The sequence below is a fragment of the Taudactylus pleione genome, unplaced genomic scaffold, assembly GCF_031769625.1.
Source record: "Taudactylus pleione unplaced genomic scaffold, aTauple2 ptg000016l, whole genome shotgun sequence".
Lineage (NCBI taxonomy): Eukaryota > Metazoa > Chordata > Amphibia > Anura > Myobatrachidae > Taudactylus > Taudactylus pleione.
In genome coordinates, this window is record NW_028284418.1 from 30950769 (window position 1) to 30970725 (window position 19957).

At 45.2% G+C, this 19957-nt stretch overlaps 1 protein-coding gene across 1 annotated transcript in view; it reads left to right on the top strand.

Annotated features, from left to right (window-relative positions):
• LOC148541917 (neurotrypsin-like) overlaps positions 1–19957 on the top strand; it is a 60307-nt gene that overhangs the window by 10618 nt on the left and 29732 nt on the right. The window contains exons 5-12 of the mRNA XM_088473488.1: positions 2514–2686; positions 2844–2991; positions 3206–3384; positions 3497–3638; positions 6483–6685; positions 7444–7585; positions 9053–9252; positions 19701–19779. Coding sequence (XP_088329614.1) covers positions 2514–2686; positions 2844–2991; positions 3206–3384; positions 3497–3638; positions 6483–6685; positions 7444–7585; positions 9053–9252; positions 19701–19779 — 1266 coding nt within the window. The remainder of the gene's footprint in view (positions 1–2513; positions 2687–2843; positions 2992–3205; positions 3385–3496; positions 3639–6482; positions 6686–7443; positions 7586–9052; positions 9253–19700; positions 19780–19957) is intronic.

Consider the following 19957-nt stretch of genomic DNA (forward strand, 5'->3'; position numbering starts at 1 on the left):
TGGCAGTGTGCACCTAGAAATATGCTTCTCCCTCTAAGTGACACTGGAAAGTGTAAAAGAATTGGAGGAAACCCAATCTTCACCAGCTCAGAGCTAGTGCAAAATGAAAGCGCTGTGCAGAGTACAGAAAGGAATGCCCCTAAGCATGTCCGATCCACAGTGCAGCATAGCAGATGGCTGATTCAGTGCCTTGCAAAAGTATTCACCCCCTTTGCATTTTTCATGTTTTGTTGCCTCACAACCTGGAATTAAAATGGATTGTTTGAAGGTGTGCATCATTTCATTCACATAACATGCCTACAACTGTGAAGTTGTGTTTTTTTTTTTTTTATATATATATATATATATATATATATATATATATTGTGAATCAAACAACATTTAGGACAACATACAGAAAACTTCAGCGTGCATAACTATTCACCCCCCTAAAGTCAGTACATTGTCGAGCCACCTTTTGTGGCAATTACAGCTGCAAGTCACTTTGGATAAGTCTCTATTAGCTTGCCATATCTTGTCCCTGGGATTTTTGCCCATTCCTCAAGGCAAAACTGCTCCAGCTCCTTCATGTTGGATGGTTTCCGCTTGTGAACAGCAATCTTCAAGTCTGACCATCGATTCTTAATTGGATTGAGATCTGGGCTTTGACTAGGCCACTCCAACACATTTAAATGTTTCCCCTTAAACCACTTGTTGCTTTGGCAGTATGGTTCGGGTCATTGGGCCTCATTCAGAGGTGGTCGTTAGATGCAAGCGGACGCTCTGAATCAAGGCGGCCGCTTGCATTCTGAACGGCCGCCTCCTTGTCGATCGCTAAGCTGTGGGTTAATACCCACAGCTCTAACGACCGACATGGGCGATGGTCAAGACCATTGCGACCATCGGGGCTTACGACCAGACCCTAGGGTAGGGTCTGGGCACTCGTAGGCCCCAGGGAGCTTCCTGCTCTGTTCGAGCAGGAAGTTCCCCACTGACATTAGCAATGATGTCAGTGGGGCTGCCCCCAAACAGCAAGTGTTCCGACTGGAACGCCTCCGTTTGGCCGGGCACTCCCCCGGCCCGCCCAGCAAACGGGGCGAGCTGTCACTCAACACCGACAGCTCGCCCCGTCTGCTACGAGACCCCTAACGATGGAGTGCCCGTCATTAGCCGGGTCTCGCGCATGCGCACGATGGAGCCGGCTCCATTGTGGGCTTGCGCTGTGGGGCAACATTGAGTCGCTCACAACCGACTCTGAATGAGCTCCATTCTCCTGCTGGAAGGTGAACCTCCGTCCCAGTCTCAAATCACAAGCAGACTAAAACAGGTTTTGCTCAAGAATATCCCTGTATTTAGCACCATCCATCTTTTCCTCACTGCATCTAGGAGTCGTGCGCTCGTAGTACACAGACTGGACGCTACTTTGAGTGACAGCGCCGTTTGTGGGTGGTAACGGGCAGGTGCTTGTGAACGGGGGAGTGGTGCTGCGATCGCAGGAGTGTCTGGGCGTCAAAACGGCGTCTTTTGGGTGTGCATAATTAGCAAAGAAACATCATTGTACACGTCACTTGCTTGTCTTTCAGCCTGCAGTGGTCGCAGTGCTTGCGGTGGGGTAGGGTCGACCTCTAGGGCTGCGAGCAGCTCCGATGGCTCTCGATGGTTCTGATTAATCATACACTTCCTGGAGATGACGTGTGTTAAGAAAGTAAAGTGGGCGTATTTATACTGGCAATAAACCAAAATGAAGTGGCGCTTTTTGATGAATATGACACAAACACTGTCACAATTAATATAAATTTATAAAGACCCTATAGGTCACTTTAATAAAATATAGCATTAAAATCAATATGGTGAAGAAAAAGCCAGTGTATACATATAATACAGACCACATCAACACACTTCCTGTTTATAATGCCAAATATTAGGGGAAAAAGATTTTATTGCATAGAAATGTCACTTGGATGGTTTAAGACATATATATAGTCCCAATCCCTAGATGGAATCGTGCCACACCAAACTAGTGTATATTCAGAAGTCCAAGGTATAATTACCAGATCCTGTTGCCGATAGGAGGATATTCCTATTTACATACAATGGTATGCTGCACTTGGAGTCCTCCAAAGTATACGGCAGGGTCTGTTGAGAAGTCCCGGTCTTTGAAGTAGGACAGCAGGATAAAAAATGTCCCCAGGCATACAAAGATATTCCAGGAAGATGGATCCAAATCGTTAAATCCAATCGTTGTGTGTGTATGGACACTTGGCAGTATGGAGATATTTCAGTAGTCTACTCGGTGGTCTGCTTTCGCTCTCAGACATTTGCATACCCGGACCCTTTTAGCTGCGAGAGAGCGCAGCTTAGCGTCCGGGTCTGAATGAGCTCCAGAGAACGATCAATGAACCTTCCTTTTTTTAAAAAGCACCATCAGTGTGATGTACCTTATTACCCGTACAAGGCCTTAGTCACTGTGCAATGTTATCTTCTCCCTTATGTTTAAATATGCATATAATATTTCCTCTCCTTTATTATTGCAGTGACATTGGCACAGCCAGACAGATTTCTGATTATGGTTCATGGCTGACCCCTGTACACCTGCATTCTGCCAATTGCCGGGGGGACGAGAAGGCCCTACTGCACTGCGGGTACAGCCAGGAAAAAGGGTGCAGCAATAGAGTGGTAGCTGCTGTCGCCTGCTCTCCCCCTGAAGGTAAATCTTTACGGCTGGTGCATGTTTACTGAAATTTATCCAGCACATTTCAGTATAAGTGGTTCTGAAACACTTGTCACACTATTGTAATGTCATTTCCTAGGGTTACTAAATGCCACTACTCATAAGCTCTTATTTTTCCTTCTCTGAAGAGCAGGTTTAAAGCCGCCCCTCCGGCTGGTGGGAGGACAGGAGCGGTTTGAGGGACGTATTGAGGTGTTTTTCAATGGCCAGTGGGGAACAATTTGTGATGATCACTGGGACAACAGAGATGCTGAAGTTATCTGCAGGCAACTAGGATTTAGGTGAGCTCCACAACATCTGATTGTAGTAGTATTAAAGAGTGCTGGCCTTACTGAGGAAACACAAGACTGTTGTTTTTGTGCCGTAATCTACGAAGAATATTTAGCACAGCGTCATGATGATTCCACAGAGGACTCTGCCACTTGTGTGTCCTATATTAAAATAGTGGTTTGGTCCCAGCAGTTCTACAATGTGTAACTTTAATTTACATTTCAGTGGCACGCCTAGGGCCTGGGTGTGGGCACACTATGGACAAGGCACTGGCCCTATCTTACTTGATGAAGTAGAATGTTTAGGAAATGAGACCTCATTAGATCTTTGCCAGAAGAATGAATGGGAACATCACAACTGTGACCACATTGAAGATGCTGGTGTTTCCTGCAATCCCTTCATAGGTAAGTTAGTTCTATTTTAAAGGGGAATTATCCTTGTTATTTAAGAAATGGATTGATGGGTGCTGCTCATGAGCGAATTTGACTGATTTAAAAAATTGTATGTCCTCTGTAGATGGCGCAGTGAGATTATCTGGAGGTCACAATGCAGGTGAAGGACGGATTGAAGTCTATTACAATGGAGATTGGGGAACTGTGTGTGACGATGGTTGGACAGAACTGAATGCCCAGGTGGTCTGCAGGCAGCTGGGCTTCAGGTAGGATTTAATGTAATAATTTCAAGGTGATTTTCCATAACACTAAGCTTTGGAGTAGACTGTCTTCATTGAATAGAGAAATGTCCCATGTGGTGCACCTTGTATTTAAAACATAACCTTTATTATTAATTGGTTAACATTTAGATATAATAAGAGAACAGCGAAAATTGGTTTAAAATTAAATAAGTGTTTCACATAAGAAAGAAACGGATTTAAAAAGCGTTGCAGCGCATTTACTTCCCCCTACACAATAAAGTTGTCCGGCATTCTATTCATCCGTGAGTCTTGTTCGTATTTTCTCAATTTTCAATTGGAAAATTCATTTGTATGCGTATATTTATGATGCTTGTGTAACATATATTCACATGTCACATAATGTCCATAAGATTATAGAGCCTATTCATCATCCCTTATTTTTCACAAAAGCGTGTGAAAATTAAAATTTTTACATACTTTTGTAAAAAATAAGTGTCAGGGTTAAGTTCGAAAAAGCATTTTTTTTTAAACTTGATGTTGTTACTGAACGCCACTCTGAGATGGTGTTCAGCCCCCGATAATGCTGTTTACAGGGCAGCCTGTGAAGATTTACAGGGCAGACACACAGCACAGGGATCTCCCTGTTGTACCTGCACTCCGGGGCACTGCAGACATGTGGCCCGGCTCACCGAAGAAGACAGGTGCGCCGGGCTAAGGAGACGCGGCGGCATGAAGGAGGCGGGTCAGACGCTGGAGCGGGGGGGGGGGCAGTGGAGTCCACAGCTGAAGATAGGCAGTGAAAAGTGTCTCACTTATGAAAAACTGCTTCGTAGAAACAGCAGTTTTTCGAAAGTGATAGTTTGGGACAGGAGGCATGGTGAATGCCTCCTAAACTGTATTTGAACAATATGTGATAATTATGTTTTGACGAATAGGCCCCTATATATATTCTCTTTATGGATAACCTATAGACTCATACTAGAATTCAGCCAGTTGTTAAGTGGTGTTCAAACTGCTACAAAACTGTGTGTGAAATCAGAAGCAGCTGCTCCTTAATCAGATGTTCCCATTACATATGTGATACAAAGATCACTAGAAACACCTTAGTCCACCAGACCAGACAGTTCTATATATTGAGTCAGATGCTCTGGCACAGGATTGTATATTCATGGGACTCATTAAAGTAAATTCTATTTTTCACACACCTAATAAGTGTTTAATCATTGAAAAGCAGTTCTCATAATTTGCTGACGTGATTAATGTGAGTTATACTTCGTCAATAAACATCTAGTTTTTACATCCTCTATATTCCCTATTCATTAAAAGGAACGCCCAAAAATTATTGATGTTATTAATAGTTATATTCAACTTTAAGGGATGATATTTCGATCACCTCTCATTCGTGCAAGTGTTCCTGGGAAACCTCTAAATTTATAATTCCCAATATAGGCATCAGTATTCCGGGTAGGAACATCAGCCAATCATAGGATGGTGGGGGGCACCATCATGATGTGACATAGCGCTGTTGGGCAACATGGACTGGGAGATCTCTGATTGGTCGAAGATGACGCACCCGAGTGTATAAGGATACCCTGATGTACAATTTGGCTTGCCTTGACAAAGCCTGCAAGTCAAACGCCGCATCAGTCGGGGGCGCATGTTACGTACAACCCTCATGTCCTAAAAATTATGAAACGTGCTTAAGTGATGCGTGTGTGAATTGATCCCAGCTAGGGCATAGACTGTATTTAATAGCATCTAACAGTACAAGACAATACTGATGAGTAGCAATACCTTGTGCAACCGTAAATGCCCTTTACTCATTGAATACAGGTCACAGAGTCATATGGAGTATGGAACATAATTGCTGACTTTCAGAATGATCCCTTTGGAAGAATCCCAGGGAGGAAGGGGGGAGGGCTAACTGGTGGGGAGGTAGAGGGGTGAATCACTAAATGAAGGTCCTGGATTGCCAACTTCACTCAGGAAATAGGTGACATGTGGCCTTATCTCTCAGGAGTTTGGGCTCTCCCGGACATTCAGGGAGAGTAGATAAGTATGGTGTGTCGTCTCTCTTCTGTTGGCTGCAATTTAACAGTCTGCTACCATCTTGCCATCAATTTGCTGAGTTAAGATTTCTACAATGACCAGTTCATCATCACGTCAAATGGTGCCCACGGGCATAGCGATGTGCTCACGATCAGCCGATGTGTACGATTTCCCTTGAAACTCTCCCTGGCAGCTCTGCACACGATTTTGGTGTCCAATCTTCATACGATCTCTCCTGCATCCACATTTTTTACAGTGCATTGTGTCCTAGATTGTCAGATCTGCCCTACTGCATGGCAGATCTGACAATGCGATGTGCGACCAGCGGGGACGCGCATCGCATCGTGAGCGGGGACTCAGGATTTGGCCATATTTTACACGATCTGTCGTTCCAATGTGTCGGAATTGGCCAGATCGGGTAAAATATCGCTATGTGTGTGGGCACCATTACCTTCCATGGGTGAAGATGTATTAAAAGAGTTGCATGTTATTGTTTGTCGATCTCTCGATCTGTCTCTCTCTCTCGAAAACTTAAAGCGCCACTCACAATTCAGTGTTAAGCCTGGGGTGGTTTACACTGAATGTGAGTGCCGCTTTAAATTTTCAGCTCCAATCCAACAAAAAGCAGCCACCTCTGCTTCGTGAATATGGCCCTATCTATCTCCTATATGTAATATTACTACATGACTGCAGTCATTTTCTTCTTGTGACTAATACTTGCCATCTGCCTAGTCTGTAGCTCAGTGACCATCTTGGTGATACTTATTTTGTTTCTGTAGAGGACTGATGTGCTAAAAACTGATCTCCTACTGTTTGCAGTGGCCCTTCTACTTTGGCATCAAAGACTGAGTTTGGACCTGGAGCCGGATTGATCTTTCTGGACGATGTGGCTTGTAAAGGCATTGAGCACTCTCTAGTGGACTGCTCCCATAGTAACTGGGGCCAGCATGACTGCTCTCACTCTGAAGATGTTGGAGTTCGTTGCTCTAATGACAGCAATGACATCGTTGAAATACCCTCTGGTAATTATCTAGACCCATCATGGTTATTTCAACCAATCAGTGCAATACAATGAGGACTCAAATAGCCACAAAATATAGCATGCAGATACACTCCTATGGTATGTATTCAGTGGAACAAAGTTGTTACCAGGAGGCTCATTTACTAATGTCGCATTAAACCACTGCAACTAGTTAGATCAGCAGCTCATAAAAGCTGGGGATTGGTTACTGTGATATGATGCACCTAAATGCAGTGTTCGTAAATAGGCTAGTAACTGTCCTCACCTGTATAAAACTATATATATATATTGATCACAACAATAGAACATATTTGTAATTATTTTGATCAAAACATGCATTCTTGCAACCCAACATCAAGGGTCTTCCTTTCTAAGTCAGCCGCAGCTGTTACTGTACACGGTGTAGACCTGCCTGCCCATTGGCTCTCCTCGTTCTGCCATCCAAGTATAATTAGTTGTAATTATAAGATACGACCAGATATTTGCATATGAATTGCTCATTGTGCATACGCAGTACGGATATTCATATTTTATGCAAGAAAAACAGACATACGTCCAACTTTACATGATTCCCATAGTGCACTATATGAGTTGGCAAAATATATATATGTATGTCTTACTTTAAACATACCAGCTTCATTTTCTGACAGAATAATACATATAACAGGCATACATATGGTAGGAAAAAATATTTTATTAAACATTTTCAGTTATCCAAGCTAGTTCTAATTCCATGTGATTGCTTATTGACGTTTTCAGGGTCTCCGATACGCCTAATGGATGGGGAAAGTACCAAGGAAGGAAGAGTGGAGATATTCCTGAATGGAGACTGGGGTAGTGTGTGTGATGATGGCTGGACAGACAGTGATGCAGTAGTTGTTTGCAGGCAACTTGGTCACAGGTTAATATTATCTTGTTAAACTAATTTAAGCAATACATTAGAGTGTGGTGATCAGTAAAACCACTATGTCTGCCGAATTGTTACAATAAAGTTGGATAGTTTCCACATAAAACCAACTAAAAGGCCACATTATTTACATGAGGTGACTTCCTCAGTTATTGGCCATTTTAAGCCATTTCCTCGTGCCCTAGCGAGGACATCCTTTTGAATTTGCTGTTTCTCAACAATCTATTTTGACACTTACATATCAAGTGACTGACTGCATGCTAGCTAAATAATAGTAAATAAATAGCATCAAATATTGGCTTCTGAAGGTGAGAGATTTTTCTGTCTAACTTAAGGTGCCCGTCCACTAGGCGATTAAATTGAGCAATTGAACGATAACGTTATCGTTCAATCGTTCATTAATCGTTTGAAGATCGTTCACTAAAATATCTAAAACGACCAGCGATGCGCTTGCCCGCTGGTCGTTTTAGACCATCTATCATCGTGCAAACAAGCTGGTCAGCCTGATGACAGCATGTTAGCAGATGATTGATGTTCCTACACTGAATGACTGCTCGTTCAGTGTAGGAACATCACATAACAAACAGACAGACAAACGACTGCATGATTACAATGTCTATAATCGTGCAGTCTTTTGCCTGTCTTCTAGTGGATGGGCAGCATTAAATGTCTGAATAGAACATTACTTGAAATCTATTTGGCTCATGAAGGCACCATAGAGTCACTAAACAGTACCACATGTTTGTATGTTTTTGTGTAGGTTGACAGCAAAAAAAAAAATTTTTGTAACAATTTATTCATGGTTGTCTAGCATTTATCCAGTTGTCTTGAATTTTCATAAAATTAAAATCGCACATAAATGTTTTTTCATCCATTCACACCTGCATGTGATAGCATAGTGCAGTTCTGTGGCCTTTTTCTTCATTACCAGATGCTGCATTTTTATCCGTCCATCCGGTGTTCTCCAGAAAATGGCTTGTCTGCATTCTGAAGTTGACCTAACATTTTGATATAATAAATGTGTCGGCATTTTGGCCATGTCAATATTTGTGGATGTCGACATTGTACATGCCGATATTTGACCATATTGACACATTGTGTGTGTGTGTGTGTTTTTTTTTTAATTTTTAAGTTTAAGGATGGAGCTTTTGTATTTTGAGTTAAGTTAACTACACGCGTGTAAAATTCTGTGTTGCTGAATGTCTTGATCTGGCACGAAGCAAATGCGTTATAGTGCAGCGCGGCGTGATGATCAGGGTACATTGTGACAGGTGCCTGATCACTCCGTCTATCCAAAAATAAATTTTTTCTATACAGTATGTATGCACTGTTTTCATTTCACATAACATAGTGTTGATAAATGCTTGTGCAAAGCAGGAGTGCTTGGCTGTCTAATTGATTGAAGTGTATATTTGGAATAATTAAATAAATTGTATAATGTGGTGTTCCTTTTTTATTTAGGGGTCCTGCTAAAGCAAGAACTATGGCTTATTTTGGCGAAGGGCAAGGACCAATACATCTAGATAATGTAGAATGCAATGGTACAGAAAACACCCTAGCAGAATGCAAGAAACAGGACAGTGGAATACACAACTGCTGGCACAGTGAAGACGCTGGAGTTATATGCGACTACGTAGAGAAGAAAGTCAGCGGAATGAAGGGTATAGAGCTATATATTGCATATTTGGGGGTATATTTACTAAAGTGCAGGTTTTTAGAAGTGGAGATGTTGCCCATAGCAACCAATCACATTCTATGTAACATTTATCTAGCACCTTATAGAAGATAATACAGGTTGATTCTCCGATATCTAAAATGCTTGGGACCAGGGGTATTTTGGATAACGGAATATTCCGTATTTTGGAATAATTGCATATCATAATGAAATATCTTGGGAAAGGGACCCAAATATACACACAGAATGCATTTATGTGTTATATACACCTTATACACACAGCCTGCAGGTAATTTTATACAATATTTTCAATAATTTCGTGGCTCAAACAAGTTTGTATACATACATAAAATTCAGTTATGTTTCATATACACCCTATACACACAGCCTGAAGGTAATTTTATATAATATTTTTAATAATTCGTGCCTAAGACAAAGTTTGTGTACATTGAACCATCAAAATTCAAAGGTTTCATTATCTCAGTCAAGGCAAAAAAATTCCGTATTTCGGAATATTCCGTATTTCGGAATATTTGGATATGGGAGACTCAACCTGTAGCTAGAATCTGATTGGTTGCATCTCCACATTCAGAGGCTCACAGTGTTTGCAGTAGGGTATGGTCAGCCTCAAGCGCTGCAATCGCTTCCAATGGTACCTGATGTACCGATGGTTGCATACACTTCCTGGAGATTACGTGAGCAAGTGGGCGTCTTAAGACAGGCTGGTGGGTGTCTGCATACACTATGTGATCTCACACCAAAACACAGTGCAATCGCCTGACTTGTCAAATTTGCATATGCTGGGTGCGAGCGTACGCATCTAGAGAGCGGGTTTGAATCGAGCCCTAAGTACTTAAGGCCTGATTCGGATCTGCACGCAAATGGCAATATTTTTTTAAAGGCAGATTGAGCAATTGTTAGCCATTGCTCCTGTGTGTAAGCCGCACTGCGCATTTGCAGTGGTTGAATTGTGATTACGCTCGCACAGAGGATTCACTCGCAAACTGAGTCATGAGTAGTCAGCGTTTTGGGGAGGTAATGGGGGGTGGCTAGGGAAATTCAGGCGTGTCGGTAGTGTTTAAACACTGTTTTCTGGGCATGCATTGATTAGCCACTGTGTTCTTACTTGCAACAGAGCCCTCTGTGTGTCTCGAGTCACGTTATGTCTGCAACAGCTTAAACTTACTCAGAAAGCTGATGGCGCCAGATCTGTGTAAGATATTTCCAGTTTTGTACGTCAGCGGTGGATGTGAGATGCTTGCAGTGGGCGTCTCTAAGCACTAAACGGCAAGTGCGATGGCATTTGTGTGCGGATCTGAATCAGGCCCTTAGCACACTATTTGTGAACAAGATGCAAAATAATTGAGGAAAAAGTACACCGCACAGGAATCACGGCAGGTGTCTTGCGCCATATAGCAGAAAAAGGGTTAGGTAAATGAAGACACATCTGTGTGTGTGTATTTACTTAATTGCAACATAGGCCCTCATTCAGAGCCGTACGCTCTGAGCAGAGCGCACGCTCTGAATGAGGGCCGCCCTCCATGAAAATGGAGCATCCTCCTGGACGCTCGTATAGCTGTGGGTCGCCACCCACAGGCTATACGAGCGTGCAGTTTGATGGCCGCGATGGTCTTGACCATCGCGACCATCGAAACTGCGAGCCGGAGCCTGCGGTTGAGGTTTTCAACCGCAAGCTCCAGAGTGATTTTGGCTCTATCAGAGCCAAAATCACTCCCACTGACATCACTAGTGATGTCAGTGGGCCGGCTTCTGACGGGAGGCGTTCCCGTGGGAACGCCCCCGTCAGGGAGGCACGCCCCCGGCACGCCTACCAAAGGGGGCGTGCTGTCAATCAACATCGACAGCACGCCCCCTTTGATCAGACTCAACGAGCGAAGGACTTTCCTTCGCTCGTCGCGTCTGGCGCATGCGCACGACGGAGCTCCCTCCGTCGTGCGCATGCTCAGTCCAGAACATCGACCCACTTGCGAGCGGACAGCCGCTCGCGAGTGGGTCTGAATCAGGCCCATAGTTTGTTACTTGCTCTAATTTACTCTATTTTCCAAATCTGTATCAGGCCCAGAGAGTGAGAGATGGCCTCCAAAGAACCCATGAATATGTCCTGATGTAGTCACAGTAGCCAGGAAGGAACCAGGGGAGGCAGAGCTATCAGGAATTTAATAAAAAACAAACACCCATCGGATCACCATGCTGCTGATAATGCTTATGGTAGCTGCTATACAAATTTCTAATTCATTATCCTCCTGCCCTTTCCAGCACATCCCAGTGGCCGGGCCCCAGCCAGCAGTGGGAGTTGTGGTGAGATGCAGGGTGCAGGAGTGAGAAGCAAGGGGCTGTGGTGAAATATAGGATGCTGTGGTGAAATGCAGGTGGCAGTAGTGAGAAGCAGGAGGCTGTTGTGAGATGCAGGTGGCAGGAGTAAGAAGCAGGAGGCTGTTATGAGGTGCAGGGGGCTGTGGTGACATGATATTACTCTTGTGTGAAGCCGGTGCCGGTCGCTAGTCTCTGTCTATCTATCAATCATAAAGTCCCCAGTTAAAGGGTCTGTTTGTTCACTCGGGCTATTCTCTTGAACCACTGGATTAATTTTTATGGGGTTTTCACTATTCTATACAGCATTGGCCAAGGAAGGTTTAGGTGTATGAACCATTGATCTGTGACAAAATGGAGCCGAGCAGTGACCATTTTAATCAAGCAAAGCCACAGAAAAAAATCTTGCACCAAGCTGCTGTATAGGAACTGACCAGGGTGCTAAAACAGCAATAGACAGTGAGAGCCAATCAGGGATAGCAATGTGCCCTATTGTCAGAGACTGAGCAGAGTCATGTGTGAGGCAGAGAGTGAGAGACAGTCTCCAATTAACCCATGAAGATGCCCTAATGTAGACACAGTAGCCAGGAAGGGGCCAGGGGAGGCATAGCAATCAGGAATTTAATAAAAACAAACAACCATCGGAACACCATCAAATGATTTCCATGGTGACAAACATCGGTCCGCCACCATCAAATGGTAAAAACTCGATCATCGGAACAAAAACATTGATGGTTAGTAACCATCAGATTCTGATGTCCATTCCTACGCTGAACCTGCGGACGCACTCTTCCACCGAGAAGTGCTCTTTCTCTAGCAACACGCCCTCAGTGAACAGGAGGCACCTCCCATGGAAGTCAGCACTGTTCTCGTATTGGGGCACCACAGCGAGGAAGCTCAACAGGAAGCCCAGGAAATATAGGGTAGATTGTGCAAAGAGGACATTGCTCATCGCTGTGTCCGGCAGCTGGGGAGGGGTGCGCAGGAAATATGCACAGGTGCCCCAGCCCCAGGGACATGCTACTGATAATGCTTACGGTAGCTGCAATACAAATCTCTCATCCATGATCCAGTAGTGAGAAGCAGGAGGCTGTTGTGAGATGCAGGTGGCTGTGGAGAGGTGCAGGGGACTTCTGGCGAGATGAAATTGCTTCCGTGCGAAGCTGGGGTGGTTCGCTAGTGTGTGTGTGTATGTATGTATATATATATATATATATGTGTGTGTGTGTGTGTGTGTGTGTGTATGTATATATATATATATATATATATATATATATATTAGAGATGTGCGGTTCGGATTCTGTGGAATCCGAACCGCTCCGAACATTGGGGATCCGAGTCCACCCGAACCCTGTTCGGGTGTTCCCCGCCTGACTCGGATCCCCGTTCGGGGCCGAACGGCGGCCGCCTGATGTCGGATTCTCACTAGAGAATCCGACATCAGGGCTCCTAATGTGTAGGGCAGAGCGCTGTGGTAGCGCTCTGCCCTACACAGATACAAACACACAGCCGCCAGCGGCAGCTGTGTGTTTGTTACAGCAGCCAATGAGAGTCACACAGACTCTCAGTGGCTGCTGCACGGAGGGAGCCGGCTGGAGCTCACACATGAGCTCCGTCTTCCGGCTCCCTCCTCAGCGTGTGACAGCAGAGCGGACGGCGCGGGAGCGGGGATACAGGTAAGTTTTTTTGTCTTGTTTTTTTTTTTACTTGTGCAAGGGCCTGGGGCGCTACTGGGGTGTCTGCTACTGGGGGTCCATACTACTGGGGGGGCCTGCTACTGGGGGGGGGCTATACTACTGGGGGGGTCTGCTACTTGGGGTGGCTATACTACTGGAGGGGGCTATACTACTGGGGGGGGTCTGCTACTAGGGGGAGTCTGCTACTGGGGGTCCATACTACTGAGGGGCTATACTACTGGGGGGTGGTCTGCTACTGGGGGGGTCTGCTACTGGGGGGGCCATACTACTGAGGGGCCATACTACTGGGGGGGCCATACTGGGGGGGGGCATACTACTGGGGGGGCTTACTACTACAGGGGGGGGCATACTACAGGGGGGGCCTGCTACTGGGGCAGCCTACTACTGGGGGGGGCCTGCTACTGGGGCAGCCTACTACTGGGGGGGCATACTACTGGGGGGGCATACTACTGGGGGGGCATACTACTGGGTGGCATGCTAATGGGGGGCATACTACTGGGGGGGCCTGCTAATGGGGGGCATACTACTGGGTGGCATGCTAATGGGGGGCATACTACTGGGGGGGCCTGCTAATGGGGGGCATACTACTGGGGGGCATTCTACTGGGGGCACTGCATAGGGGACCCTACTACTAAGGGGACTGCATAGGGGGCACCACTGCTGGGGGCATTGTGTAAGGGACACCGCTACTGTGTGCATTGTGTAAAAGGGGCACTACTGTGGGCATTGTGTAAAAGGGGCACTACTGCGGGCATTGTGTAAAAGGGGCACTACTGTGTGTCGTAACATAAATAAGAGACACTACTTTATGGTGTAATGTGAATCAGGCCCTATGTGCGGTGTAATGTGAATAAGATTGTGCACTGTGACTCCTTGGGCTGTAGCCCACTATGTAAACAAGTACTGTGACTCTGCTGGCCGTACCCACTGGGTGGGTGCACTACTTTTCATTTCTGCCACTGCTGTGTGGCAATGTGTCATAGATGTGCTTTATACTGTGGTATCTGTGTCGTTGTGCCGCTGCTTTGTCGCTTAGTAACCAGTCAGCTCACTGCAACCTTTGGCCAATAATGTTGAAACAATATTATAAGCTGTGATATGGTCTAAATTGACTGGAAATTAATGTTATTGAGCTTAATAATACTCTAGGAAGAAAAAAAAGACCAATTTATGTGATTTTAGCTTTTTTTGTCAATTTTTGTAAGAAAATCCAAATCCAAATCTAAATCCAAAGCCAGTCACCGCAGTTTGGCAAATCCAAATCCAAAGCCGGACGACGAATTAGAACCAAATCCAAATCCGGCAAAAATGGTCCGGCGCACATCCCTAATATATATATATATAATATAGATAGATAGATATACATGTATAAGCCCAAACTGCATTCTCCAACACATGCATCTCATTCCCTAAATACTGGAACAGTGGGGGGTGCTACCCTGGGGTCCCCATAAATAATTCCTATGATACAGCCTGTCAAAACAAATTGTCCCGGCAGTAATGACTCTTTTCTGTAGTCTCCAACCAGCCGGGAGGGGGCTCAGGGACAAAAATAAAACGGGTGGATATTCTTTTTGACAACTGTGCAACCATGACAACTTCTGCAGCCACACTGATCACAAGAAAAATATCTGTGTGACTGAGGTCTAAGGTCAGCCATTGTTTCTTCCCAGATCCTGTCCAAGTCCTTCAGCATAGGGAAGGGACTTCCACTCATTTGTGAGTCCTTAAGAAGTTCTGGTGGTTGTGACACTATTTGGACAATCAGTTTTTATCATAAGTGGTTAGTAATGCATTATGGACCTCATTCAGAGTCTCTCGCTAGCGCTGTGCAAGCGGCCCGATGGTTTGCATGCGCACGCTTCGTTCTGCGCATGCGCAAACTACTCTGTGCGATCGCAGACCGCTCGCTCGCCCAGCAAAGACAGCCCAGTGAAATGAGTGACAGGAGAGGCCGTTTGTATGTGGTAACAGGGGCAGGACACTAATAACGGAGGGGTTGGAGATGTGAACGCAGGCGTGCCTGAGTGTTTCAACGCCGTTTTAGAGGCGTGCATAATTAACACGCAGCGTCATAGTACACGTCACATGCCTGTTTTTTACACTGAAGTCCTCGCAGTGCTTGCGGTATGGTAAGGCAACCACAAGCGCTGCGATAGCTTCCGATTGTCTTCGATGTACCAATGTTTTAATACACTTCCTGGAGATGACGTGTGCTGGTGGGCGGCTCTGCCTGTGCGATTGGGCGTACGCTGGCCGCTCGCTAATACATGGTGGGCGCGCTTATGCCTTGGCAAGCGATCGCTTCTCGTGGCGTCACTTTGACAAATTTGTATACGCTGGGGGCGAGCGATCGCATCTAGTGAGAGACTCTGAATGAGGTCCTATGTCAGAAACTATTTAATGATTGATGTTACGGTCAGTGCTACAGCTTTGCTGAGTTATAGTACTAGTAACTGGCTAAGGGGATCATTTATCAATGTTCACATACTCTGTGCGACCTGGACGCGATATTAGCGCTTATGATTGCATTGCAGTATGTGATCATACCGACTAAGGGGTCTATTTACTAAGCAGTGTTAGGAGACAGAGTGAAAAGTGATAAGAAAGTGATAAGGTGCCAGCCAATCAGCTCCCAACTGTCATCTCACAGGCTGTGTTTTTAAAAATTACATTTGGGAGCTAATTGGCTGGCACCTTATCACTTTTCACTCTGGCCCTGATTCAGAGGTGGGCGCTCTTTCAGAACGCTCGCTCTGAATCAGGGCATTTTTTTTTTTTGTAGCCGGCCCCCTGGCCGCTCGATAAGCTGTGGGTGACCACCCACAGCTTTAGCGAGCGGCCAGGTGATGGTCGCGATGATCGGGCTTGTTTCGAGACCCATGTGGTAGGGTCTAGTCTGCCGCAAGCCCCAGTGAGCTTACGGCTCTAATAGAGCCGGAAGCTCACTACTGACATCACTAGTGATGTCAGTACGGCCGCCCTCAAATAGCAGGCGTTCCTTTGGGAACACCTCCGTTTGTCCAGCCATCCCCCCCACCCCACCTACAAAACAGGGCGAGCTGTCGATTAACATCGACAGCCGCCCCGTTTTGCTGCGAGCCCCGGAGCGAGTGATTTCTCGCTCGCATCGGGGTCCGCGCACGCTGTGCGTGTGCGCACTGCCAGGCCATCGACCCACTTGCTAGCGGGTCTGAATCAGGCCCTCTGTCTCCTAACACTGCTTAGTAAATAGACCCCTGAATGTATTAACAAGCACGAGCAGAAACAGGTGTGCTCGGAGCCTTTACTCCTGTGCATGCGTGGTATACATATGCGCAGTGGCCATTGCCAGGTAGGGCTCCTCCGGAACCCTCTCTTGGTTAGTTTTGCAAAGTGTAACCCATAAGCTACAGCAGCATAATACCAGACTCCGGAATGCTTTGCACCTGTGATGAATGGGGGAATTACCAGAAAAACCTGGACTGTTACTAGCATTTGGAAATTTAAGGTGTATGCAGCCCTATGGTAAAATATATCAAGATGGAGGTAGGTTCATTTGCAACTGTAATCTTCCTGCAACTTTTTGACAGAAGCTTCACATCAGGGCTGTAGGCCCATAGCAGGGCTATATTGTTCCCTGTTCCCACACCTCCTAGACTTTTTGCCTGATGCTCACCCTCACATCACTGACCCATGAGGAGAGGCCAATCCTTAAAAGCGGTTTTTGGTAAGGTACAGAAAGTCTTATAAATGGAAGCTCAAACAGCACTTTTGTTGGACAAAATGGCTTTTTTTCCCAGGCAAAAGGGCTTTTTTCCCCTTTGCTCTATTTAGGATTACCGCCAGCGATAACCCATGTTGTCAAATACACTCTGTGCTGTATGCACTACTGTTAGGTGCACGCAGCTCTACTTTTAAGAGCAGATCAGTGTGAAGCAGGACATACTTCTCAGCTGTCCCTGCTATCAGGGAAAAAGTCCTGACTTTGTGACACAGTCAACCAAAATCAGGACTGCCCCTCCAGAATCAGAGCAGTTTGCAGACGATCCAACTCTATCTGCTCGCATCTCAGCTGCTGCTTGTCTGGTATCCTGGAATGTTGGGCATTTGTTTGGAAAAAAGGACAGGAGCATGAAACATGGAAGCATCATAATTAATCTTCTAGGCCTCTCTCTCACTAACCATCCCAACATTAATTCAATAGCACCCTTATTTAATATGGTCTCTCACCCTGCAACTAGCACTTTGAATTAATAGTATTCACATTTTCCTCCAAACAGTTACAGCTTTAAATTAATTGTATACACATTCCATAAATAATGCCCCAAACAGCCCTGACATTAAAAAATGAATATTCATGTTTAATAAATAGCCCTCCTTCTCCCCACCTTAATATAATAAGCACTGCGAATATGCCACTATTACATAAAATAGCCCTCACCAATAAATAGTTAAATGATTAACTCCCGTTAAATGATTAACTCCCAATACACCATTGAATTAATTTGAATTAATAGCCCAGCCCCCTCTCTAGTTACATTAAATGATTTACCATACCACATCATTAACTAGCCAAACCCCCCACTCTCTCATTACATTATATGTTGGTACTTCCGTATCTTTGTGGCCCCTGGTTACGCTACTTGCGTATCTTCACTATTCAGTGAAGATACGTAAGTAGCGTAAACTTCATGAAATACTATTCGGACCCTTGCGGGCTTGCTGCGCTCGCCACCCTGCGGGCACGGTGGCTCGCTTCGCTCGCCACATCGTTTTACTCCCCCTCCATGCCCACTTGGATGGTAGGGAATGACGTTGGATGGTAGGGAATGACGTTGGACACTGGCTTATAATCTTGTGTCAAATGTCATTCCCTACCATCCAACGTCATTCCCTACCATCCAAGTGGGCATGGAGGAGGAATAAATCCATGTGGCGAGCGAAGCGAGCCATCGTGCCCACAGCGTGGCGAGCGCAGCGAGCCTGCAAGGGTCCGAATAGTATTTAATGAAGTTTACTCTACTTCCGTATCATCAACACACAATCAGCAAGGGGCCGCAAAGATACGGAAGTACCTAAATGTTTAGTCTCCATTGCACCAATATATGAATAGCCCAACCCCTAACCCCATTACATCTAATAATTAGCCCCCACTATACTAATAAGTAAATAAATGGCCCAGCTCCAACCCCCATTACATTTAATGTTTATTCCCCACCACACACACAAAAATATAAATGCCCCAGACCCCATTAATTTAATGCTTACCCCCCCCACCACCACACTAATAAATAAATGGCCAAACTTCCACCACTAATATAGTTAATCCTTAGCCCCTACTACACAAATAAATAAATGACCCAGACTCCACCCCAGTTACAGTGAGAGGCTCCCTATCTGCTTCACACTTACCTTACTTCATCTAGTGGTGCACCAGAGACCATAGAGCTGCTGTTGTATTCAACCATAGAGTACTAGGGAGAGTAGCATGATTGGCTGTGAATGGATTTGTGTCCTACATGACAGCTCAGGTGGCAGGTCAGGACTGCTTAGGGATGGCCATCAGTGTGTTAACCATCGATGGTACCATTGGTGGTTAACCATGATTTTTTTACTCACTGATAGTGATCTATTACTCAACGGGCCGATCAGAGGTGGGGGCGGGGCTTAACAGGTTGCGTCGGAGGGCAAAGCTAAGCTCCGTGTCCTGGCGTCAGGGTGAAAAAAACATTGTGGGGCTCTGTGCCATCAATGGCGGAGAACCATTGGATCTCCGCCATCGATGGCAAAACCATAGTGCATTGGTGGTTAACCATCAGTGGTTGTTAACCATCCATGGTCAATGGCAATCCCTTGGACGCTTTATTATGCTACACAGCAGAAAGTTACTGTGATTAAGCTCCGTTGCCACAGCCATTATGAAATATGTTTATCTTAATTTTTCTGCGCCAGCCCCTTTTTTATGTGACTGATGCGGCCACTTTGAACCGCACAAACGATGGGCCGTGGTGGCCTCATGAAATATTATAAGGCCAGCCAAATGCAGGCCCCAACCACTCAATGTGGGTCCTGCCTGGAAAGCACATGCCTGGGGCCCAGCCGCTGTGCTTAGACCTCCTATCTGAACAAACTTCCGAACAAGAGGTGGTCAATTAGGTCCCAGAATGGCTAAATGTTGCCCCATTTCTTCATTTTTCAAACAAGCTTATACTGGGGGCTCACAGAATTTGGCTGCGTTAAAATAATCTGTGCTGTTGTTAACATACCATTGCTCTTATTGACTACAGGTCCTTCTAACCACACTCCACTTAATATCTATTGAAGTATTAATGTGAAAGGCACTCAGAGGCTAGTCAAAGGCATGTAAAATGGACATACAATGATATTTACGTGTCCATTAATTAAGAATATTTCTCTTTATTAGATGAGTCATCAGCCAAGTGTGGTGTTAGGCTATCGCTTCGACGAAAGAAGAGAATTGTCGGTGGAACCAAATCAATAAGGTATTAAGAGCAACCACTTTGCCGAGTAGGTGCTTTGTTACAAGAAATGGAAAATATGACTATCCCAGTCCTCTTGCTATGTCCGCCAACTTGAAACATCTGTACATGTTTATTTAAAAATTAAAGCACTTGTGCTCGTGATATAAATAGCTCTGAATTCACACCAAACATGGTCAAA